The 10,896-nt window shown below is 38.0% G+C and overlaps 2 protein-coding genes across 4 annotated transcripts in view; both read right to left on the bottom strand.

Moving 5' to 3' along the window:
* Positions 1-1,665: 1,665 nt before the first annotated feature.
* LOC121958462 (hyaluronan-binding protein 2-like) lies at positions 1,666-6,950 on the bottom strand. The gene is made up of 13 exons (XM_042507398.1): positions 6,864-6,950; positions 6,724-6,751; positions 6,538-6,636; positions 6,212-6,322; positions 5,691-5,807; positions 5,048-5,164; positions 4,801-4,972; positions 4,497-4,588; positions 4,155-4,416; positions 3,231-3,373; positions 2,995-3,132; positions 2,220-2,365; positions 1,666-2,135 (listed from the first exon to the last, which is right to left on the bottom strand). The coding sequence occupies exons 1-13, from the start codon at positions 6,948-6,950 to the stop codon at positions 1,977-1,979; spliced, it is 1,671 nt and encodes a 556-aa protein (XP_042363332.1). The 3' UTR covers positions 1,666-1,976.
* Positions 6,951-8,161: 1,211 nt separating this feature from the next.
* Positions 8,162-10,896, bottom strand: part of LOC121958461 (dynamin binding protein) — a 56,210-nt gene continuing 53,475 nt past the window's right edge. For all 3 annotated transcript variants that reach the window (XM_042507395.1, XM_042507396.1, XM_042507397.1), the window contains 2 exons: positions 10,201-10,892; positions 8,162-9,288 (listed from right to left, as the gene is read on the bottom strand). In XM_042507395.1, the coding sequence (XP_042363329.1) occupies positions 9,103-9,288; positions 10,201-10,892 (878 nt within the window). In that variant the 3' untranslated portion in view covers positions 8,162-9,102. The remainder of the gene's footprint in view (positions 9,289-10,200; positions 10,893-10,896) is intronic.

Genomic DNA, 10,896 nt, shown 5'->3' with positions numbered 1-10,896 from the left:
CGATATTAAGCTTGTCCTTCAAATTTGTCAATCTTTAGCCAGCTGTATTGATTCTCTGTGTGCTTTAGGACACTGCTTACTCGTTTTGCACCACGGTTTCATTTATTTAACCTTGACTTATGTGCTTAAGTACACTTTAAACTCTTTGTCAACAAATTTCACTGTGATCATTGCGGTAATCATGATTAAAGGAGTATTTCACCCATAAAATTAACATTTGTATATAAGTTACTCATGGTGTGCTACCATGAATTTGCAAATAAAATGTTTTTCTGGCATGCCTCTATAGTGAACAAAAATTCCAAAAAAAGTGAACATTCTTAACAAATTAACAAATTGAAGAGAATTTGAGCCAGGTTTAACAACAGCAACATCATATCAAAACATCAGTTTACCAACTTTCACACAACTCAATCAGTACTTCCCAAACACATGCATTTTGCTAAAATCTTACTGCTAAAACCATACTTTTGAGAACACTTCTGCAAACAAAGGTGAATAGCACACCAGGGCAAGAGCAATAGTTCGAACTGCATGGAACAGTTCGAAACGCATACACTTGCCCATGAATGTTACTCGTACGCAGAATTCAAAATTAAGGGTTTTGCATAAATGCATGTGTTTGGGAAGTACTGAGCATATGACTGGATAAGACGTGGATTATACTGCATGACGAACAAATGTTTGATGTAGTTTTGCTGCTGTCAAACACGGACCCCATTTACTTGATAGAATGTTTGCCAATTTTGGATTCTTTATTAAGCGTTGAGAAAAACAAAGCATTCCTCATGAATTCATCATAACAGTGAGTAACTAGTATACAAGTGTTCATTTTTTGGGTGAATTATTTCTTTAAAATCAGTGGTGGCAGTTATTGGCACTATTTTGAGTTTCTGTCTTTTAAATATTTGTTCAAGCCTCTATGTCAAGGATACTCAACCTGCTTTACCGGATGGCCACTTTTGCAAAATAACAAAAGCAGACCAGGTACCAGTTAATAAACAGACAATAATATTCCTCAGGTCAAATGAAATAAAGATTTAAAGGTCCATAACTCTCTCTCTCTTTTTTTGAGATTCTTTGTATACGTATATTTATTTATTTTCACAACAGCCCTGAACATGTCAGGTTGGGCATTTCTAAGATTTGAGAACATTCGAGGAAGAGCCCAAATATCTAGAGGAACCGTCCACTGGCACTTTTCTTTTGTTTTTAGTGTACTACACAGTGAAAATTAATCTATCAACCAATCAATCAATTTCTTTTGTGCTCTGAATCTCAATAGGGTGTAAGAGTGCATAAGGAAGTCAAAATAGAGCTTTTTTTTAAAGAAACAAACAAACAAAAAAAAACAAGTCAGACTTATTTATCCTCAACTGTTAATCCTAAAGGCATTGAGTGCATACTGCGAGCGCATGTTGACAGTATGAGTATCAAATATCTACAATGCATAACATAAATTAAATACACTATAAACTAAAAACAATAATTATATTGATCAGTTGATTATTGATTATAAATTGAGTGTAAATGTCGCCTTTAATATCAAATCATAAGATTCACAGAGAATGCAGAGAATGCAAATAATTTAAAGGACTCTATCAGAAAAAAAATTTACATTTTATAGTTCTCTTTATTACCTTTATTCCAGCAAGCAACGCCACAGTGAGGTATACATGAGTTAATACACAAATTCATGAGGTAATGTGTCACATGCCATAGAAAATAATTATTTTCTAATAATGTTAAGGTAATCATGAATAATTGTATTGACTGGTATGATTCAGTTATGTCATCAGGTCTTCAGAGTAACAATTTGGGGATGAAGTGAGAGCTTTGACAGGTTTTTTTCTGATCCAAAACCTTTTTTTTTTTAACAAAAAGTAAGAGTATTATTGGTACAAAAGGACATTATCTGAGGTAGTGGCGGCATGTCCATAATTATCATATACAGTACTGTATGGCCACATGCGTCCTTATAAGAGTAAATGACGGGCAATCCAGTCTATAAATTTTCCCACATTGGCGTAAACCCCAGGCTTGTACTTCTTGCCACAGCCGTCGCCCCAGCTCACCACACCAACAACATAGTGGGTCCCATTACGCTCACACACCAGAGGGCCGCCAGAGTCACCCTGCATGAACAACAATTTGTTTGAATTATTCTTGTGAATACTCTGTTATAAGAATATTTATTTCTAATCACATCTCTCACAGACCTGGCAGGAGTCAACACCTCCTTTCATGTTTCCTGCACAGAACATGCTGTCATCCAGAGAGTCTCCATAAACATGGGGAGCTTTACATTTCTCCTGGGAAATCAGGAGGACACGAGCGTCCAGCAGCTGGTTGGTACCGTACCTCTCTGAGACGGACAAGGTAGCATCAAGCAGATTGATATATAAATGCATCCAGTGAGCCATTTAGTCAAGACAAGTTTAGTACATAGACAAGGTAACTTTTAGATTTTTTTAATAAATATTGTGGCCGTACTCTGATGCAGTTTTTCCTGTATGTATTTCTGCTTTTATACATTTTGAATAAAGTGATATTGTAATATCATACATTCGTTTGCACTTAATTTTGTCATGTGACTTATGACAAATACTTAAGGTTCTGCATGCATGTGTGCCTTTTAAACTTTGGACTAAATCGGATGCTATCTTATGTAAATATTTAATGTGCTTGTGGCTTACGGTGAGATGATGGGCCTTGGGCATAGATAAGGCCCCACCACCTCTCCTAAATAGAAACTAGGCAGACTGACTTTGTAGTATTTTTATTTATTTGTTATTCATTTTGTGTGTGTGTGTGCGTGTGTGTGTGTGTGTGTGTGTATGTGTGTGTGGGTGGGTGGGTTGGTAAGTAACAACTACTAAATTTCTTTGTAAGTAACAACTGCCAAATTGCAACTGTTGACCCCATTGAGTCATACTGTTCTGACAGTTTGTTAAGTAGTTTCTAATTGCAAGTGCAGATTTAAATGATACCTACGTGTTTCAGTCGCGCCCCATCCTGAGATCACACACTCTGTCCCGCTGTTAAAGAGTTGGTTTGGTAGACAGGCTGTCTTTACAAATCGGGTTTCTTTGGCACAGTATGGTCTGTCCGTGACTTTCAGTTGAAGCATGGCTGCACAGGAGAGGCACAAAGTAAAGAACAGTGCATTGCTAAATATCAGTACATTTAATTTCCATTTCAACTGAATAATTTCAATCTTTGCAACTCACCAACATCATTATGAAGAGCAAAGGGGCTCGCTCTGTATTCCTCATGCACGATGGCCTTCTCCACAGGAATGACCTGATCGTATGCTTCGTCCTTCTCTATGTCCACTCCTCCCAGCACCACCTGCATTTCCATCCCACTTTTACTGGACAAACAAATTGAAATAATTAAATAAAAGTCATGTGACTGTGTCCATGTAAAAATGAACATCTGCATGGGTGGATTATGAGACTCTTTTTTTGTTTGTTTTGTTTTTGTGTCTCTCTTAAGTAACTTTTTTGTCTTTTTTGGTAATTTTGTGTGTCTTTGGGGTTTTTTTTGTCTCTTTGTAGTTCCTTTGTTTTCATTTTGTGTCACTTTAAAGGTCAGTTTCTGTCTTAAATATATATTTGGGTCTTTTTTGGTTCTTTTGTGTCCTTTTCTAGTTCTTTGTGTCTCTTCACAGTGATTTTATGCCTCTGAAGTCATTGTGTATCTCTTTGTAGTTCCATTGTGTCTCTTTATGGTATTTTGCATCTCTTTCTAGGTCTTTGTGTCTCTTTGAAGTCATTTTATGTCCCTGAAGTCATTTTGTATCTCTTTGAGGTCATTTTGCGCCTTTTTGGTAATTTTGTGTCTCCTTGTAGTTCCATCGTGTCTCTTTGTGGATGTTTTTTGTGTCTTTGTAGTTCTTTTGTATGTATTTGTTGTCATTTTGTGTGTCTTTGAGATATATGTGTCTCTTTTCGGGGTATTTTGTGTCTCTTTATGTTTCCTTTGCATTTTTTCGTGGTTATTTTGTGTCTCTTTAAGTCTGTATGTGTGAAATTAAGTTAAGTTAAGTTAATTTTACAGGTGACCAAGGAGGGCCCTATACAATTTGGGCCCCTGGACCCATCCAGTAATCCATTCATGCTTGTATGTACTAAAACAACACCAGAGCTTACATGCAGTGTGCAGCGGTGAGCACCCAGCAGGAGTGGAGGAGGATTCCTCCACAGATATGGCTGAAGGGTCCTGAGGAGCCTTTGGATCTGGTCTGCAGGGAAACCTGCCATGGGTGAGCCCCAGGAAGAGACTTCTTCCCTCCAAAAATCCTGGCAGAGCGGCCGGGTTGCGGCCTCCCACACTGGGAGAACTGGGCAGCAGTGACGTCCGGTTTGGCGGTAGTTGGATCTGTTTCATGGATAATCGGTGGGCTGGGTGGAGCTGGGAGGGATGGTAAATCAAAATGAGCAAATTAGAGCCATGGAGGCCAATATCAGTGTGTGTGTGTGTGTATGTTTTACCTCCAGAGCATTTCCGAACTTTGCAATAGTTCCACTTCAGTTTGCCGTCTTTATTAATAAAGCACCAGGGCTGATCATCTCCATCAGGGTTCCTTAAATTCACAGAGATTTTACAAGAATTAAAAAGCTTGATACCCATTACATTTATACATATAAAGTTACGTTTTACAGAAACAAGTCAGCAAACGCAAAGTTTTGTTTGAGTATCTATGTACCGTGTGTCCCTCACCTCACATGTACTGAACACAAACATGGTGATGTCAGCAGTAAGCACATGCAATATTTACACAAGAAGACTCCTCACCTGCAGTAATTATGTGGTCCGATTCCATCAAAGCCTGCGTACTCTTTGAAGGGATCTCCGCCTTTCTGCAGGATGAAATAGGAGTTCCAGTCCAGGCACTCTTCCCCTTCAACTGTCACACTCACCATGCCACGGTAAAACTCTCCGTCCTCTTGGTAGCAGTCATTGGGCCCTGAGAGGAATTTTTTTTTAATGCCAGTCACACAGTGTGTTCTTTGATTTAGGACAGTGAAAAAATTGTATTTACCAACTTCGCAGAATTTCCCACTATATCCATTAGGACAAGAGCACTGGAAGGAGGAGCGTTTGGGACCCTTAATGCAGGAGCCTCCATTTTGACAGGGGTTGGGCCGGCAGGGAGCAGCTGTGAATGCAGACAAGAGCAAATGACCATTGAAAAGGACAAAACATAACAGGAGGTGATTTTAGATTTATGTCCCTTCAAATAGACAAAGAATCTCCAACCAGGAAACATCTAATAGTAGAAGCATCAATAATTGGTTTTAACACACCTGTTTTGTTTTCTTTCTTCAGCAAAAAATAAGAATTATTTTTTACAAATGGTTTTGTATATTTTGTATTACACTTGTCGTCACTAGTCAAAATAACTTAAAAATATATAAAATAGTAGTTTTCTCCTATTTATTCTCTGGTGACACTTAAGATTCACTGTCCATTACAACAGACGGATGTTTCTGAAGGAAACAAAAAGAGAAAAAAGCTATAAATCTATCATATGATTTTTTTTTGTAAAAGTAATATAACATCTACTTTAACAACTGTTTAACCACAAATTATGTACTTTATAATATCCCTTTCTCATGGTCAGCCATGCTTGTTAAAAAGGGGGCAAGCTATATATTTTATAACAGAACTGAATAAAAACAGACCTTTCTTGCAGTTGGGTGGTTTGTATGGGGGCTTGCATTTGCACTCGTAGAATGGAGCAGTAGATGTGACGACACAGCTTCCGTAGCCACATTTCACATTCTTGCAAACATCTTTCACTGAAAAACATAATACATTCATTTTATTTTTCATTTAAATTTGTTTACAACAAAACACTCAATTTTGTCAATTACAGCAAGACTGTGCCCTTTTGGTACAGACAATGGGGGTCTCCAAAGTCTTTAAAAAAAAATGTTTTCAATTCTAAAAAGAAAAGAGTAAAGTTGGCTATAGGCATCATGATGCTTTTATTTTTAATGTCTCTTAATCTCAGAATCTATTTGGTTAGATTTCCAATAAAAACATTGAGGATCTCTAAACATTGGGCTCTGATATACCTGATCCTCTATATAAAATATAGTAAAAAAACAAACATTTGTTGATATACATTAATGTTTCAACTATTGAACTAAATATCTCTTTCACCTGCTGTACATTAGTGACCACAGTTGGAAAGTCATACCTGTCTGACACTTCTTTCCTGAGTAAGGCTCAAGGCACGAACATGTGAAGCTCCCATTAGCGGCGTGGTCACAGACGCCTCCGTTCAAACATGGGTTTGGATCACACTCATCTAAACAAAGACAGAAAAACATTCAACTGCAGATCACATGCAGTCTCAAATGCAGTCTCACCAGTTGCCAAACAAACTGAGATTAATCAGTCAGGAGCAGAGTGCAATTGATTGTATCTTCTTTTGTGGATGTTTTAGTAATGCATCTTAAGACAGAAAAGGTACCTTCAGTTAAACTAGAGCATTATACAGACATCAAACAAGAGGTAATTTACCTGTAATATCCACAAGTTCATACAACCAGTCATCTAGAGTCAAATCAAGATCTTCTGCAGGGCTGTCAGGGGTATAATCGTAATAATAATATTCATAGGCTGTGAGGAAAAGAGAAGAATTTAAACATTTCAGTCATTTAAATCATGTTTCAGTGTACTGCTAAGTAAAATTTAAAGGGCTTTTACCACCAGGGTCATCTGTTTCTGTGATTACCTGTAATGATATCAAAGTATATCAAATATTTGAGCTTGACATATTTTCCAAAATATGAATACATACTTATATTCCATGTTTCAAGCTGAGTTAATCCAATATGCATACTTACATACAAGTCTTGTCCATATGCAGTGAGTGCACACAGTTGCAAGAGTAAAGCTATGAAACTCAACATGTCGGTGTAGACTCTGGCCATGATGGGACCAGTGTGAGTCTATGGTTTAGTTTTTGCTCACAGTCCTAAATAATTCCTCACAAACATGGAGACCCCCAAACACTCCACCCACCTGTTAATCATTAGTACACTGCATTGATTTGACATGAGTTACATGTGATTCAATACTTTGTCTTTTTTGCCCTGTGACCTTTGTTTCTGTCGAGGTCATCAAAAGAAAAGCCAGTAAGCAAGTAGCTTGCATTAAAAGTGAAAGAATAATAAAAGAACACAAAGTGATACCAAAAGGCTGATGCTAGACTGCACTCTTGTAATAGGCGATGTGTTTTTAATAATGGGCTGTGTCAAGTTCTTCCTAAAAACATTTTTTAAATAGTTTTTAATCAGCTTTTCACTGAAAATGTTACTGAGAGACCGGAAGTTTTTTAGTACGTAGGAGGGGATTTTCTTTGTCAGCAAACAGCTGACATTTTATCTGAATTTTAGCTGAAACTATGGTTTAGAATTTACAGTTTTAATGAAAAAGTTATGCAATATGTCAAACACCATTAATTAGAATTGCACTGTATTCTTGCAAATTCCTATTATGTTGCCTGATTATTTCGTATGGCCAGTAAAGGTCTAATGTGTAAGCTTTAGTGACATTTAGTGGTGAGGCAGCAACATTGCAACAGACTGAAACTTCAAAGTGTGAGAGACAACTACGAGGCCATACAAAAACATGAATGGCATTACCTAGAGCCAGTGTTTAATTCGTTCCTTCTGGGCTAGTAGCAGATATAAACAAGTCAGTCTAAGGTAAGAAAAACACAGTGATTCTTAGTTTTAGATGATAATAAACTAATGACAACATTGTTATGAATATTATATACAATTTCTGCCAATAAATGCCCCTAAAAACAAACTGGAATTTTAAAATGTAAAAGTTATTGCTACCATAATCAAAAGACCATACTGGTGTATTTATGTTTTATAGTCTATATCAGCAGAAAACAGCATGTTGGCCATTTTTGATGTTCCATTTTAAACCTAATATCCGCTGATAAAGATGACGTGCCGATATCATCATGCATCCCTGTAAACATTACAGTTGTATGATGAAACACTTGAAAGTGCACATGAATCATGCACTACAGATTTTGTGGTCTGTCATTAAAAACCCTTAAATGTCACAAAGTACTGACGATGACTTTCCAATACAGAGCAAAAACATATTCTTTCAGACTTCACCGTCATTTGTCAGCTGAGCTGTTTTTTATTCAAACAGTGATCACTTTACAGTGGGTGCAATAGCATATTCTCAATATACAGCACTATATATAATGTACATGGGGAGTATGTGGAGAAAACAGAGTCAAGATCAGACCACAATCTTGATTTCTCCTTGTTCATTAACCTCCTCTTACAGGTAAAGTGGGTCATCACCTGCTTACACACCGTCAACCAAGTTCAAAAGTGTATTCAGGTTATTGAAGAGGGGAGTGCTTGTAAACAATATAATTATATGCCATTCAACTTTGTCCTTGGATTTAATTCAAAGGGTCCATATTAATTTCATACAACACACCATATTCTTCTCGATGGCTCCACAGACACTTCAAAACTCACAACTGGTGGATAATCATTATAAGTGCCTCAAACCTTGATTGTTGAGCAGTATGTTATAGATGCATCTAATATTCATTCATCATTCTAGTGGTAATAAACCACATGCAGGAAAAAGTCATAAACACAGTGTTTAGGTCAGTCTGTCTGCATACCTTTTGTCTGTTTTGAAGAACCAGTCTGAACCCATAACATTCACATTTCCATTGCAATCTCCCAATGTGTAACCATTACGACTGTTCTCTTAAATGTACAATTCATTGTCTTCAGCTCCAGAGAATATGGCAAAAAAATCTGGTGCAATTCACAGGTTTTTCCTCTGGAAACAAGAGGGAGTAGGGTGCAGTTTCCAGTAAGTAAAAATAATAGAAAAAAGTCTATAAATATAGGCATATCATGCTAACTTTAAGGAGCAGAGTCAGCAGCAATAGTCAGTCCTTCTCACTATCAAACTCCATGACAATAGATCAAAAATAAGTCACCGCGTGTCCAGATGCTTGTTTGTCTTTTTGTTCTGTCTGCTCGCAGAGTGTGCCTCCTTCAGGTCCAAGCACAGTCTCAAGATTGTTCATGTATATTCTGATTTGCGAATGTAGTTGGAAGGCACGTAGCCTCGCCTACCTCCTGCCTCCCCCAGCCACCATTCGCTGTTGCCGTTCATGTCCTTGAACTCTAGTATCCGCAGCTGCTGATTGGCTGAGATGCTCAGTTCATTGGCACAACGGGCATCGAAGGAGTAAAGAGCGTAGTAGATCTAAAATCAAGGAAATAAAAACAACATTGGTATTTTGTGTATTTTCAATTTTAATAGCTGTATTAATTAATGTTTTTGGGCCGTCAAGTGATTCTTTCCTTATATATATATATCTTTACTTCCAAAAATCAATTCCGATACCTGAACTTGGTTGTCAGCTGTTACTGAGTACCAATCCGATGCCTTTGCATTAAGAAGCTTTTTACAGATTTATATACTAACCCATTTCTTTGTTCTGACCAGGGATGAGCGATTGCACCATTATCTGCAACTCTGTACCTGTATCTGTTCAACCGACTAATTATCTGTATCCGTATCAGTACTCAGGATGGGCGAGTTTTGAACCAGAAATTTGAGGAGCCCAGTCAGAAGTTGTTTTGTTTAGCCTAAAATTGAAATTGTTTGATCAGCAGTCACTGTGTTTATAAATTACTATAAAAGTATTGACAGAACAATCTCAGAATTGAGTTTTAGATCATTTTTGATAACAAGAGTAAAAGACTGGACACAGTTACAACAACTACTCCTTTCAGAACTGATGAATGACTAAATCATCACAGAAGACATTTATTGTTGGATTTATTAGTTTTATATAGTCTCTAAGAAAATACTGTGGTTTCGTGCTGGATTAAATAACTTCTGAAAGTGATTCGATCCCATCGGTGACCTCGTTTGAAAGCGGTATCGAAGCGAATGCCAATCAAAGTAAGTTTCTAGACTGCAGCAAACAGAGATAATTTAAAAATAGTGAATAAAGCACTTAAATGTTACAACATATATATACACAAGTATATGACCTCCATGACTTATTAGTAAATGATGTGGTATTAGATCAGCGCATAGACTCACATACTTGTGATAGACGATCCAATATAAAAGTCATTACATCATAGCAGTCAAAGTAAATCTCACCTGATGACCGTCTAATTCACTCTCGTCCTCTGGTTCTGGTTCTGGCTCTGGTTCTGGTTCTGGTTCTGGCTCCGGCTCTATGTACTCATCTCTGGAGTAAGCACTCCTCTTCTGACCACCATTGTCTCCATTTCTCCACTGGTATGAACTGTAGCTTTTGTCTGTGTGTCCATACCGCTGTGAGCGATTGTTTCTAAGTGAAGAATAAGAGTCCGTCTCCGAAAGGTCTGACATCTCCTTGTGGCTGCTTGGACTTGCATAACTCGTATCGTATGCGTCTCTGTGATTGCCAGAATGCCGATAAGAAAGCTCGGTGTCTCTTTGACTGGAGGAGTTTCGGTGGTCTGAGAATTCCCTGCGGCTTGAGGGATTTCTTGGGGAGGAGTTTATGGAGTTGCTCTGACTGACAGAGTCGGGGTTAAGTGCATCTCTGTGGTGACTTCTTCGAGACGAGGCAGAGTCCAGCGAAGGGTGCGGAGATGACTGGCTTTGGGGCTGCGAAGCGGAAAAGCTGACTGTGGCTGTTTCCTGGTTGAAGGTCAGCGTGCTGTTGCTGTTTTGGCGAGAGAACACAGGTGAGGAGCCGCCATAGCCTGACTCATTAGACGACTGGCTTTCGATGGAGACGTCTGATTGGCTCCTGCGTGGGTTATATGGTTTAAGGAAGGAGCTGTACACGAAACCTTTGGAGACTGC

This window comes from Plectropomus leopardus, chromosome 19 (genome assembly GCF_008729295.1).
Source record: "Plectropomus leopardus isolate mb chromosome 19, YSFRI_Pleo_2.0, whole genome shotgun sequence".
Classification (NCBI taxonomy): Eukaryota; Metazoa; Chordata; class Actinopteri; order Perciformes; family Serranidae; genus Plectropomus; species Plectropomus leopardus.
The sequence above is the reverse complement of the archived record's forward strand: the minus strand, read 5'-3'. Positions and strand labels throughout refer to the sequence as shown.